At 38.4% G+C, this 14,104-nt stretch overlaps 3 protein-coding genes across 8 annotated transcripts in view; 2 read left to right on the forward strand and 1 right to left on the reverse strand.

The window, feature by feature from the left end:
* The window catches only part of shroom1 (shroom family member 1), a 46,256-nt gene extending 42,881 nt beyond the window's left edge, over positions 1 to 3,375 (forward strand). For all 4 annotated transcript variants that reach the window (XM_061962542.1, XM_061962540.1, XM_061962539.1 and 1 more), the window contains one exon: positions 2,209 to 3,375. In XM_061962542.1, the coding sequence (XP_061818526.1) occupies positions 2,209 to 2,457 (249 nt within the window). In that variant the 3' untranslated portion in view covers positions 2,458 to 3,375. The remainder of the gene's footprint in view (positions 1 to 2,208) is intronic.
* Positions 3,376 to 4,828: 1,453 nt separating this feature from the next.
* sowahaa (sosondowah ankyrin repeat domain family member Aa) lies at positions 4,829 to 8,786 on the reverse strand. The gene has a single exon (XM_061961605.1). It carries the CDS (start codon positions 8,754 to 8,756, stop codon positions 7,635 to 7,637), a length of 1,122 nt encoding a protein of 373 aa, XP_061817589.1. The 5' UTR covers positions 8,757 to 8,786; the 3' UTR covers positions 4,829 to 7,634.
* A 2,757-nt stretch (positions 8,787 to 11,543) lies between these two features.
* Positions 11,544 to 14,104, forward strand: part of septin8a (septin 8a) — a 52,171-nt gene continuing 49,610 nt past the window's right edge. For 2 of the 3 annotated variants that reach the window (XM_061962535.2, XM_061962536.2), the window contains exon 1: positions 11,544 to 11,690. In XM_061962535.2, coding sequence (XP_061818519.1) covers positions 11,661 to 11,690 — 30 coding nt within the window. In that variant the 5' untranslated portion in view covers positions 11,544 to 11,660. The remainder of the gene's footprint in view (positions 11,691 to 14,104) is intronic. The other variant, XM_061962537.2, reaches the window with a different exon arrangement.

A 14,104-nucleotide genomic window follows, 5' to 3' on the forward strand; every position in this document is an offset into this window, starting at 1 on the left:
TAAAAAAAGAGTGCGGGTACTTTCTTGGTCCGCCTGCAGTCCAGACCTGTCTCTCATCGAAAATGTGTGGCGCATTATGAAGCGTAAAATACGACCGCAAAGACCCCGTACTGTTGAACGACTGAAGCTCTACATAAAACAAGAATGGGAAAGAATTCCACTTTCAAAGCTTCAACAATTAGTTTCCTCAGTTCCCAATCGTTTATTGAGTGTTGTTAAAAGGAAAGGCCATGTAACACAGTGGTGAACATGCCCTTTCCCAACTACTTTGGCACGTGTTGCAGCCATGAAATTCTAAGTTAATTATTATTTGCATTATTTGAAAAGGATTTGCAAATCATTGTATTCCGTTTATATTTACATCTAACACAATTTCCCAACTCATATGGAAACGGGGTTTGTAGCATGAGCAAGAATGTTATCAACTTTAACTTCTGAGCTTATTTTGAGTGTTTGTATTTATTTCTATAATCTAAATAAATAAATGATAAATGGGTTGTACTTGTATAGCGCTTTTCTACCTTCAAGGTACTCAAAGCGCTTTGACACTACTTCCACATTTACCCATTCACACACACATTCACACACTGATGGAGGGAGCTGCCATGCAAGGCGCTACCAGCACCCATCAGGAGCAAGGGGGAAGTGTCTTGCTCAGGACACAACGGACATGACGAGGTTGGTACTAGGTGGGGATTGAACCAGGGACCCTCGGGTCGCGCACGGCCACTCTTCCACTGCGCCACGCCGTCCCCAGTGTTGGTTGTCATTAATAACTGTCAGGAGGAATAATTGCACTAGTTTAGACACATTAATTGCACACGTCTCAGCAGTGATAAATAGGTTTTAACTTGTTGGTTTATTTTAAGTCGTCCAGTTTATTTCTACCATCCAAGGTGACGGTTATCACGAAGGACTAGCGTGAGGAGCAATTGTATTGATTACAATGCAACATCTATGTTGCATGTGCGCCTGTGCATGAGCAAGCATGTAATCAACTTTAACTTTTGGGGCATATTTTGAGTTGTCGTATTTTTTTCTATTATGCAAAGTGGTAGTTATAATTAATAACTGGCAGGTAGATCAATTTCATTAGTTTGGACTCATTTTTCCTTTGCATCCACGCCTGAATAATGACACTATAGGTTTTAACTTAGAAATTAACTTAAGAACTTAAAATACAACACTATTATCCAAGGTAACGAATGTTATGAATAACCGATGGGGCGAACAATTAAATTGATAATGAATGGGACAAGCGGTAGAAAATAGATGGATGGATGGATGATGCAACAGCAATGTAGCATGTGCACCTGTGCATGAGCAAGAATGTGATCAACTTTAACTTCTGGGGCTAATTTTGAGTTGTCGTATTTTTTTCTATTATACAAAGTGGTAGTTACGGTATCTATAATAACTGGCAGGTGGAGCAATTGCACTAGTTTGGACTAATTGTTCCTGTGCATCCATGCCTGCGTAATCACACTATATGTTTTAACTTAGAAATCAACTTAAGAACTTAAAATGCAACACTATTATCCAAGGTGACGGTTATCATGACTACCCGGCGGGGCGAACAATTAAATTGATTATGAACGGGACAAGCGGTAAAAAATAGATGGATGGATGGATGATGCAATAACAATGTAGCATGTGCACCTGTGCATGAGCAATAATTGTATTAACTTTAACTTTTGGGCTTATTTTGAGTTTTTGTATTTATTTATATCATCTAAGGTGTTGGTTGTCATTAATAACTGGCAGGAGGAGTAATTGCACTAGTTTGGCCACATTTATTGTACACGCATGCACACGTGCTTGAGATTGTACAATAGGTTTTAACTTATTGGGTTATTTTTAAGTAATTCAGTTTATTTCTGATATGCAAGGTGGTGGTTATCATTAATAACTGGCAGGTAGAGTGATCACATTAGAGGTTTTACTTTTTGGTTAATTTTAATTTGTTCTGTTTATTTCTATTATCCAAGGTGACGGTTATCACTATTAACTGGCGGGAGGAAGGATCACATTGATGATAGGGCAGGTCTGTGACAGGCATTAATGTGCTCGACCAAGCAAAGTGTGGGCGTTATCTTTGTATTGATTTCTGTTGGTTATCATTAATAACTGGGGAGAGGCAGGATCTGGCAATTGCAAGAAATGTGGTCACGTGTTCTGATTCAAGCAAAATCATCTTCTATTCCCCAGCAATCTCTGGACAGTCGCCACCGCCTGCTGTGCAAACAGCGCGAGGACGCCAAAGACCTGAAGGACAACCTGGACCGCAGGGAGAGCCTGGTGTCCACCTTCCTGTCCCGACAGCTGTCGGACCAGCAGCTGCGGGACTACCGCCGCTTCGTGCAGACCAAGGCCTCGCTGCTCATCCGCCAGAAGGACCTGGAGGAGAAGCAGCGGCTGGGTGAGGAGCAGCTGGACGCCCTCTCAAAGACCCTCTGAGGTGGACCCGAGGTCGGACGTGGTCCAGTTCTTCACAGTAAAAGGCGGACACTTTTCAACTCCTGTGCCTTGACGTCAGTGTCGACGTTGCATTTCCGCACGTGTCCACACGGGGGAGCTGGCCCTTTAAGCTTTAAGATTGTATTGCATGGAGTCAAGATCTTCAAGGCACTAAAAACCAAAAGCAAAGCACTTTGTCCTAAAAATAATAATAACAATAATAATAATACATAAATGCACATTCCTTCTTCGTTAAAAACCCTGCTAACTCCATCCGGCTAGAACATATTTCCACTTCTTTAGGAATATTTTGTAGTCAAAGGTACACGGCTGCTGACATCAAAGACACGTAAGTGCATACAAACAAAATCATTAACACATTTTACTTGAAATAGTCATATTTAATTTCTAAATAGATTTTTTTTTTTTTTTTACTTCCTTTTACTCGAATGTCGCGACAGATTTGTACAAGTGATGTTGTCCAACATCAGAGTGTACGCGTGTGTGTGTGTGCGTGTGTGTAGAGGTTCGAATCCTCTCTGCTGTGCTAGTTAAGTTGTTTCATGATTTGGCTTCAAAAAAAGTGCGGCAGTTTTGTACAGTATATTTATGTGTGAAGGGCCACAAAAGGATGTAAAAACAAGAGCGATGGTGTGTGGAGGACCAACCAAGACTACTTCTTCTCTTGCAGCCTGCAGGAATCCCCACACATTAGTGAACGAGACACAAAAGAAGACGGTGGTTTCTGCCGCGTGCGGCCTTGACACAATCTTTCTCAAAGAAGGAGACCTTTCAGACTTTTCGATGACTCGTCATGATCACGTCGTCTTTTTCGCTCTTTTCTGAGTCACATGTGCCTGCTTGGAGTTGTAAATTCCACCCTGTTGGTCTGACTGTCAATAAATTAAGAACCTCCAATTCCCATGGCCACTTGTTATTGCTGCAAAGGAGTGAAAGCAACTGAAATTTTAAACTGCAAATAACACATTTAATAATCTTCTGTCATATTATTAATATTAAGTATTTTTTTAAATAGTTAAGCTTCCAATATTTGTTATTTAAACTTAATATGTACGGTATTTTAAGGTTGTTTTTTTTACCAGTAAATAAATAATACATTGGTAATTTTTTTTTTGGTTGCACTATTAATCATTTTATCATTGTGCAAAAACTTTTATTTTTGGAATTGTATTATTTGACTCATACTTTAGATTGTAATTAGATAATGAAGTGTATGAAATTAAATGTATAGAAAATTTAAATTTGGATTATTGCACATTAATTTAATGAATCGTATATATTATGATTTTTGATATTTCAAATACATTAAAAATAGGATACACAGTATACTAGGAATGGTAATCTTACAGCAACTCACCAATTCCTGGGGTGACTATTCGATTTAGAATTGATTCTCGATTCAAACCAATTCCTGATATATTATTAAGTGTAAGTAAATATGATCAAATCTTTTCAAAACTGGGTACAGGTTACAAAAGCTCCTCTTGGCTGCTCACATATAATCTATACGTGCAGATATGGCCTAAAAAAACGTTTTTTTTTTGGTTGTTTTTTAAATTAATTCTATAAAAAAATAAATGTGTGTGTATATCCATCTATTTGCTACCGCTTATCCCTTTCATATATATATATATGTATATATATATATATATATATATATATATATATGTGTGTGTGTGTGTATATATATATATATATATATATATATGTTGGGTTTTTTTGTTTTGTTTTTTTAATTGTTGTTTTTTGGTAAATTTTTTTAACTGAATATAAACTATGAATCTATTTAGGTGTTTTTAAATGAACATTTGGATTGCCATCATTTACTTTCATTGTATTGTATTGTATTGTGATAGGTCAAATGATACTGAAGCGTTGACGCCTTATACAACATTTTTTTATTTTTTTCTGCAGGTAATGACTTTTATAATCCAGCAGATGGCGGATGAACATTATAAAACACCAACACAGTATCAGTGCAGTGTCAATACAGATAGCGAGTGCGCCATACACTCACTGAGGTGTCATTGACCCATCACTAGTATTGTATTTTCATTTGCATTATCAAAGCCAACTATATGTACAGTACATTGACAGATTTTATACTTTAAAAACTTTTTTTAAACTAATATATAATGTATCAAACATTTTAATGCATATGTAATTTATTGTAATAATTTTTATATAATTTAAAAAAATGTGTACTGATAATAAATATAAAAAAATAACAAAATAATATCATTTTCAACCAACATTTCCATGACACGGTATGTATTGTGTACGAATAACTTTTCTCATGACCGCTCATTGTGCAAGTGTACCTAATGAAGAGTCCGTCTACAGACAGGAGTGCAAAGAAAAAGATATACATTTTATTTATTTTCAAAAACAATAAATTGAATAAAAAGGTCAATACTAAACAAACTAAAACATTTCATAAAATTACAAAAATATATACAAATAAAATAAAAATATATAAAATGAATCTTATCTAATGTTACAATTATTGTGATACTTTAATTTAAAAAAAATAGTACTATTCATTTTAGATTTCGATCATTAATAGAAAATAAAATTATATTCAAAATTAGTTGAATGTTATCGATTAAAAAAGATCAATATTAATTACAGTAAACTCACCTTTCACAAAAATGAAATAATGACCAGTGAACTAAAACAAAAATCAGCTTTACTGCATCTTCAAATGATATCTTTGTGCAGAATAAATATGCCCAAGGCTTGAAGATGAGCCATTGTCTTGACATCTAACAGAATGTGTGTTTGTCATGCGAATTATACAACAACACCTCAGGCAATAACGCACACAAACACTGGCGGGGAGGGGAGGGGAGGGGGGGGTATAGTTACTATCCTGAATATGTGGATTCATAGCAGACGTTGACATGTTTTTGACATGCTCAACTGACAAAACACCATTGCTACACACCTTCGCGTTCTTGTATTTGTTACCTTCTTGAGACCTCCGAAAAATGCCTACCTCCTTAGGACCACCCTTTCTAGATATATAAAGATTTGTATTTATAACATTAATTTATATACACAAACTATGCAAGTATAAAAAAGGTAAGCTTTTAGTTATTTAAAAAAAATGTTGTTGAATTGTTTGTTTGTAATTGGTTTTTAAAGTTAAAGTTAAAGTTAAAGTGCCAATGATTGTCACACACACACAGGTGCGGTGAAATTATCCTCTGCATGTGACCCTATCCCGATAGGGGAGCAGTGAGCAGCAGCGGTGGCCGCGCCCGGGAATCATTTGGTGATTTAACCCCCAATTCCAACCCTTGATGCTGAGTGCCAAGCAGGGAGGTAATGGCTCCCATTTTTATAGTCTTTGGTATAACTCTTAATTAATTAATTAATTAATATTCATTATTTACTTCAAGTTATTACAGTATGTCTCTATATACATATTTATTTATTTATTTTCTTAATTTTGGCCAAAGGGGCCGCATTTCGATTTCGTACACACACTTGTTATTACATATGTTGGCCAGAGGGGGAGCACTTCAAATTTTTACACACACTTGTTATTTCATATGTTGATCAGAGGGGGAGCACTTTTAAAACCGACACAGTCAGTTTTAAAAATCCCTCCTTTTTGGGACCACCCTAATTTTGATAGATTTCACCACCAGGGGTGCAAATGAGACATTCTCTACTAGGTGCCATGGTTTTCCTTACTGGGACCATGATTTCCTCATATGGAAGGTACTTTTCCTTGTTGATGTCTCAAGAAGGGTAGAAGTACAAGTACACACACACACTCACACTGGGGACATCCATCCATTTTCTACACCACTTGTCCTCATTAGGGTCAAAAATATTACACATGTCATGTATTTTTGTCATTTTTGACCCTTTTGAAAGCCTTTTGATCAGATGATGTCAAATTAATAAAATAACTCAGGTTATGTAAAAGTATCCGCACTTTAGCGCTTTACGCACACTACGAACCGGGCGCTAGCAAACAGAGCCTTTATTCCATCTAGGTAGTGCCGGGTGGCGCATATTAAGTATCGACTCATTGTGGCATTTTGACTGTTTGGACACTTCATAAAAAAATATTGCCATTTAGTTTATCGATACTGTCTCACAAGACGTATGTTGATATTGTTTTTGCACATTCAGCACTATTCATTATGTTATGAATAAATTCATTACTCATAGAATCAATCATACATAAAAACAACAATGAGGAATTGTGACAAATTCTGTGACAATTGCTAAATGTAGTCCAGTACTTAGCAGTAACCAGCAGAGGCGCTGTTGAGTCAGTCGCACTATCTAGCCGTGACACAACTAGTTACATTTTTTTCTACTGATTAGAAGCCTAGCATGGAAACAGGAGTCCAAAACATTCAGATGGATATTCCACTCAAGATATCAATAGTAAGCGGAAAAAAAAATATTGTTACCAAATATACTTTTTTCATGTTTAATTAGCCTTTGGGACAAATGAAGTATTGACTTATTATGACATCATAGGAATTCCTTTCGAGTGTTTGGATACTTCATTAAAAAAATATTGATGTATCGATACAGTATCGCAAGTGATACGTGGATACTTTTACGTTGTGAAGAAATTAATCATACATGCTGAATGGAGTGCTGTACTTGGCAGTAACCAGCAGAGGCGCTGTTGAGTCAGTTTAACTATATAGCTGTGACACAACTAGTTACATTTTTTCTACTGATTAGAAGATTAGCATGGAAACAGGAGTCCAAAACATTCAAATGGATATTCCACCTAAGATATCAACAGTAAGCAGAAAAAAAAAATTGTTACCAATTATACTTTTTTCATGTTTAATTAGCCTTTGGGACAAATAAAGTATTGACTTATTATGACATCATATTAATTCCTTTCGAGTGTTTGAATACTTCACCTAAAATATCGATGTATCGATACTGTATCACAAGTGATACGTCGATACTTTTACGTTGAAAATAAATTAATCATACATGCTGAATGTAGTGCAGTACTTGGCAGTAACCAGCAGAGGTGCTGCTGAGTCAGTCTAAACTATGGTTTCTTAGCTATGACAGAAACCCTAGCACGGAAGCAGGAGTTCAAAACATTCAAAAGGCTTGATCAATAAAGCAAAAAACAAAAACAAAGCATCCCTCATGGATCGTCACTCGAAAACGTCCAATAGAACCTTGTGGCTGACGACCTCGTCTTCCCGTTCATTGACGGCTGTATCGTCGCTTAGCGAGAAGAACGAGAGCCTGGACTTGTGGCCCCTCCTGTGCGTCCTCACGTGGGGATGGAAGAGGCGGCTTATGGAATGGCGGCCCTTAGACGAGTCCTGAAACGGCTCGTCCTTGTCGTGGTCCGCCTGCTGGACTCTAGGTGCCCCTAACATCTCCCTGATGGCCTCCGAGGTGTCGTGGTGCAGATAGTGGTACGCCCTCTTGCCGGCGTTGTCCCGTATCCGCACGTCGGCGCCGTATTTCTCCACCAGCGTGACCAGAATGAAGTCCTGCTTGTGCAAGCCGGCCACGTGCAAGGCCGTGTAGCCGCCGCGCGTCCGGGCGTCCACGTCCACGTCCACGCCCACGTCCACCAGCTTCTCCAGCATCTCGCCGTTGCCGTGCTTGGCGGCCCAGTGCAAGGCGGTGAAGCCCGACACAAAGTCCCGCTTGTGGACCAGCTGGCGGTCCCTCAGCAGGAGGCCGTAGACCTGACTCCAGTGACCCGAGGCGCACTTGACCAGCCACTCGTGCTCGTCCTGATCTAGAGGAACCGAAGACAAGATTCTGGTGTCTTTTAGCTCCTCCGACAATGGTCTCCTTTTGGTTCTTAAGGGGTCTTCAGGGGGGTCCACTCTTACGTCCATGGGGGGCATCCTCAGAGGCAAAGCAAAGGGTTTGACCGTGGAACCGAGCCTCCTCTGCTCTTTAAGACGTGAATCTTCTTTGCTTTTCCGCAACGCAATCTCAAAAGGAGACAGCAGTCCGGTTGTCTTGTCCTCACCTTGTGGACCCTCCTTTTTGCCCTCTGGGTCCTCCCGGTCCTCCCGGTCCTCCGGCAGACCTTCGCGATGAGACTTCCTGAGCACCACATACCGGACACCCTCGCTCTCCTTCACGTAGGCCACGTTGTTGACAAAAGCCTTAAAGAGTTCTCTGTTCCGGGTCTTCTCCGCCGGATCGTCGCAGTCCACCAAGTCTTTAAAGAGAGAGACCAGCTCAGACTTCTTCACGCAGCCCCCCGCTGATTGAAGAATCGACAGGACGCTCTCTTGGCTCAGCATTTTTTTTCTTCCCAACTGAACTGGAAAGTGTTCTGTCAGTGCACCTTGACCGGCTCCTCCTCCTCCTGCGTAGCTCGGTCTTCAGGTGGGAGTGTTGCCGTGACGTCACCTGACTAACATGCAGACAGGTTTGTACCTGCAGGACTGTATCACCTTTTCATTTGAAGAGTCTTGACACTATCTGCACATTACGCTGCAAAAGCACAATATTTGAATGTGTGCTGGCAATATTGGCGTTATTTTAACCCTGCGAGCAAACAAAAACACATGGGTCCAAACTTGGGATTTAAGGCGTTCCTCCAGGCACACCTTTAAGTCCGTTACTTTTTTGGCAATGACAAATATTTTGATTTATGTAACTAAGGTGTTTCTGTATCTTGTTTACTTCAGACGCAGCCAGTAGTCATTTGTTCTTCTTCTTTAGTTACAGTAGTGGTGTTCCATTTTAGATCCTCTCTTTTTTTTTTATCATGTGGGCTATTTAGCTATTCGGTTAAAAAAAAAAAAAAAGCAGAAGTGCTCCTTTAACTCTGGCAATTTAAATACCTTAAATCAAATGTCTACTGTGGAGGACGCTGGTTCTACAGAGCACACAGAGTTAGACTGATACTAAAAATGTCATAAACATTTCATAAAAAGCCTATAGATTGACCCATGACATTCAAACTGCCAGATTAATTAATACAGTTAAGATTGCGTACGTGTGAAAATATGTGTGGCCATGCCAGCAACTTGAGGGTTCCTGGTTTGATCACCAGCTTCTGCCGTCCTGGTCACGTCCTTTGTGTCCTTGAGCAAGACACTTCTGCATGGCAGCTCCTGCCATCAGTGGGTGAATGTGGGAATAGTGTCAAAGCACTTTGAGTACCTTAAAGGTAGAAAAGCGCTATACAAGTATAATCCATAACTGGCTGTGCTCATATATTTAGTGGCTTAATTTTTTATTTTATTTTTACCTTAACCACATTTTATTTTTCTCTTAACTATTATTAATAATTGTTCAAGTCATAGTAAAGAAAATCTACCTAAAATTAATCATTAATGACGTTTTACTTGTAACTGTGTATGTTTAACATATATATATATATATATATATATATATATATATATATATATATATATATATATATATATATATATATATACACAAAATTAAGAAATATTTACTTTTAATCTAGAAACAAATAAAACAATTGTTCTTAAAAGTAAAATCAATTATATTTAAATATTGTTATTAATTACTATCATTCTATTACTATTATTATAATTAACTTATTATCAATGTATTCAATTATTTATTACGAAAATAAATATTTATCATTTATTTTATTGTTTGATGTCTTTATCAGAAAAAACAATTGGTTGTTTTACACAGGACGGATCTGTGAATGTTGTCTATCTGTGTGGGCGACTTGTCCAGGGAAAACCCCGCCTTCCGACCGAATGCAGCTGAGATAGGCTCCAGCACCCCCGCGACCCAGCGGTAGAAAATGGATGGATGGATGGGTGGATCTTACGGCAAATTCACAATATACACTTATTTTAACATGCTTGTTTCACATGGGAAGTATTTTGATGCTGCACATCTTTACTCACTCACATTAGGTACATAACTGAGCTCTTATTTAAAAAAAATATTTTCTCTGTATGTTTATCATAGTGATTTGCAGTGGTATACAACTGCTTTGCATCATAAAGTGCTTTTACTAATATTTTGGTTCAAATCAAATCAAATCAACTTTATTTATAAAGCACATTTAAAATTTACCACAGGGGTAGCCAAAGTGCTGTACAATGAACAGGTTAAAAGATAAAACGAGTACCGAGCAAACACAACACAACACAAACAGAACACGATAAAAAATAAATAATTAAAATAGAATTAATAAAAACATAAAAACAGGATCACAGCAGGTGTATTATGGGGAGCCATTGCAGGATGGATATCACTCAGTGTTAAAAGCCATGGAATAAAAGTATGTTTTTAAGAGAGATTTAAAAACAGGAAGAGAGGAGGCTTGTCTAACACTCAGGGGTAGGTCGTTCCAGAGCTTGGGAGCAGCAACGGCGAAAGCTCTGTCACCTCTAAGCTTCAGCCTTGTGTCAGGGACCGTCAACAGCAGCTGATCGGCTGATCTTAAGGATCGGGTGGGGCAGTAAGGCTGAAGGAGGTCGGAGAGATAGGTTGGCGCGAGGTTGTTTAGACATTTAAAAACAAATAAAAGGAGTTTAAAATTGATTCGGTAACGCACAGGGAGCCAGTGAAGGGACGCCAAAATAGGGGTGATGTGCTCATTACCACATTTTGTTAAAAAAAAAAAAGATGAAATATTAGAATAATAGAAACAACACTGCAAACTATTATTGACAAAAAATACCTAATAATTAGGCACCTTAATAAATATGTGACAAAAAGATACACACATTTCCCCCTCATCTTGTCCTGGCATGCAGCGTCACATTCTTTAGGACCAGTAGTGGGAAGTACCTGACAGGCCGCCATATTGGGACGGACTTGTCCTACCCAAAGATGTCTGCAAGGCTCCAAGAAAATAGAAGACACTATGCAATGTTTTGTGCAGACGATTCAAATAAAACACTTTTGGCTGATCAGTAAAAACCCCAGGTAGACGTTTTTTCTTTGATTGTTTTCACAAAGAAGACGACAGAAGCGCACAAAATATGTTTTGTGGTGTGATTGAGTGATTATCAACACGGAAGTGTAAAGCCTGTGCGTGTTTAAGCGACGCGATGGCGACGTGTCAGAGAATGATCTTGTCATGATCCCCTCCCTCTTCCTTGTATCCTCTTTGTCAGCAGCAGGCTAGCGGAGCGCGTCGAGGGCAGCTCCCTTTCTGCCCCCCACTCCTTCCTCAGTCCCACGCAGCAAACACATTCCGCACCATGGCTGCCACGGACGTGGACGTGTTTTCGGTGAGTCAACCTTCCCCCGGGTGTCTCCTGTAACGCATGCCAATACTCGGTAGTGATTTGCGAAAAACCAGCGAATGTTAGCGGGAGTATGGTTAAGCCTTCCCCGTGTTGGGAGCCTCCAATGTGGGGCTCAGCCCACACGGTGGAAGTGATTTGTGGAAGCACATTTCAGACAAATAAGACCTATCTTGGTTAATTTCATGATTATTTATCTGTGTGTGCTCCATTGGTTGTATTATCTAAATTACAGCATTGAAGTGTAAAATGTTAGCTAGCTAGCAAGCAGGTAAAGACTATTAAATAGATTTCAATAGTTTTGCAAGAAAGCATAGTGTTGGTGTCATGTGACTTCATCTGTCAACTTCCGGTCATATTGCATGTACTATTTACAGTGTTGTCCTATTGTCAGATGTTATTGCTGTCTTTTCCCTCCTGACAGCGCTTGTGCATGTCTCAGTTTGTCTTAAAAGACAGCAAGGAATCTGAAATATGTCATAGTTGCAACAATAAATCACGTCTTACCCTGTGGCTTCGTTTTTCACGTGTAACATACTTGTAATCAGTATTTTCGAGTAACGTTACGACTAATAATACTCAAACTTTTATTTTCTCTTAATGGATGAATTTTATTATATTTTAACAACTTTATTCTTGAATTTATTTTATAAAGATAAAACAAATTTTTTTCCTCTTACCGTAGCTTTTTTCCCCTGAGTTTACGTTAATATTTGTAACAGTATTGTTGTGTACAGGAGGAGGAGACGGCACAGACTTCAGGGGCGTAGTTAAAGCTCTATATTTGATTGTTATATATACACTATATATAATAATCAGGAATGAAGTGTGACTAAATCCAAGAGTGTTTATGGTGTGCGGCTATGTGTGTGAATTAACTGTTGTGTGTTAGAGGCGGAAGTTCCGGAGGGGAAGACAGGCTCGTAGATCCGTGAGCAGGCAGAAAAGTCGGGGCTATAGCAAGGCGTCAAAGGTCCGTGTTCAGGCGGGAGGTCGAGATCCAAGAGGCAGTCAGGGAAACAGAGGGAACGCAGGGAGACGAGACGCACAGCTCGTCGCGCGGGAACGAAGGGGTAGCTGCAAGGAACGACAAGGGGAGAACACAAGACCAAGAAACACGGAGAGAGAAATGCATAGCGCTTCGTTAGTTGGCTTACTTTACTCGAACAGAAGACTACGTTCTGGCGTGGGGTAGCAGGTTGTGCAGGCTTATGAAGGCGGGTCTGATGATCAGCTTCAGGTGTGCTGATTGCCGGTGATTGATTGCAGCTGTGCACCGGCGCAGCCTCTGCAGGAGTGGCGCTTGGAGGTGCGCTCATAAGAGCGCACAGATGAGTGCGCATTGGGATGCGCCCGGGCCGTGACAAGTATTACTTTATTCTTTTAATACTACGACTTTGTACTTTAAACATTACGACTTCATTCTGAAACACAAGAATTATATATTGAAAAAATCTGACTTGGTTGGACTTTTTTTCTCTTAATTTAATCGATTAAATTTGAGAATTATACGATTTTATTTCTGTAATGTTATGATTGCTTTTTTTTTAACGATCTTAAAATCACTTTTTATGTAGAAGAAATTCTCTTTGTTCAAATGTTTGCTCCCAACGCAAGCTTTTTTTAACGACTATTTTTGTAACAGTATTACATGTTCTTATTACTCTATTCTCAGAATATTCAGACCTTATTCTTAACAACATACATGTTTTTATTGAGAAAAAAATTGATTCTTGTAACATTCTGACTTTTTTTCTCCATTTTTATCACGACTCTTTTACGTCAAAATATAGGATTTTGTCCTATGTGGCAACTTTCCCCCCCCCGAAAACCTGATTCTCGTAACATGTGAATACGCTACTATCTACTGTCTTGTCAATTTTTTCTGATATGGTGACTTTTTTCCCAAGATCTTTTCTCTGATATCTTTAATCTTGTTTTGCTGCATCTGATTTTCTTCCATATCACAGCTTTTCTCTTTTTTCTTTTTTTTCTCATAACATATATTTTTCCATGTAACCTTGCACATTTTGTCTTCTGTGTTAGGACATTTTTCTAGTTGGATTTAGTCTCCTAAAAAGTTACTCGTTAGGTTGCGATATTATTACTACTTAACTCACGTAATTTTATAGTATTTCAACTTAATTGAGTAATATTACGACTTCCCCCCTCTATTATGACTTTTTTTTGTATGACTTTGTAACATTATGACTTTTCAAAATAATATATATTTTTTTAATAATATAAAATATTTTGTGGAAAAATACAACTATATTCTGGTAGCCAACATGTTACAGCTTTTCTTGGAATATCACAAAATTGTACATTTTTGTTGTCTTATATTACGACTTTTTTTGTCATACCACTAAAATTTTATTTTTCTAATAACATTACAACTT

This window comes from Nerophis lumbriciformis, linkage group LG09, assembly GCF_033978685.3.
Source record: "Nerophis lumbriciformis linkage group LG09, RoL_Nlum_v2.1, whole genome shotgun sequence".
In the NCBI taxonomy this organism is placed as follows: Eukaryota; Metazoa; Chordata; class Actinopteri; order Syngnathiformes; family Syngnathidae; genus Nerophis; species Nerophis lumbriciformis.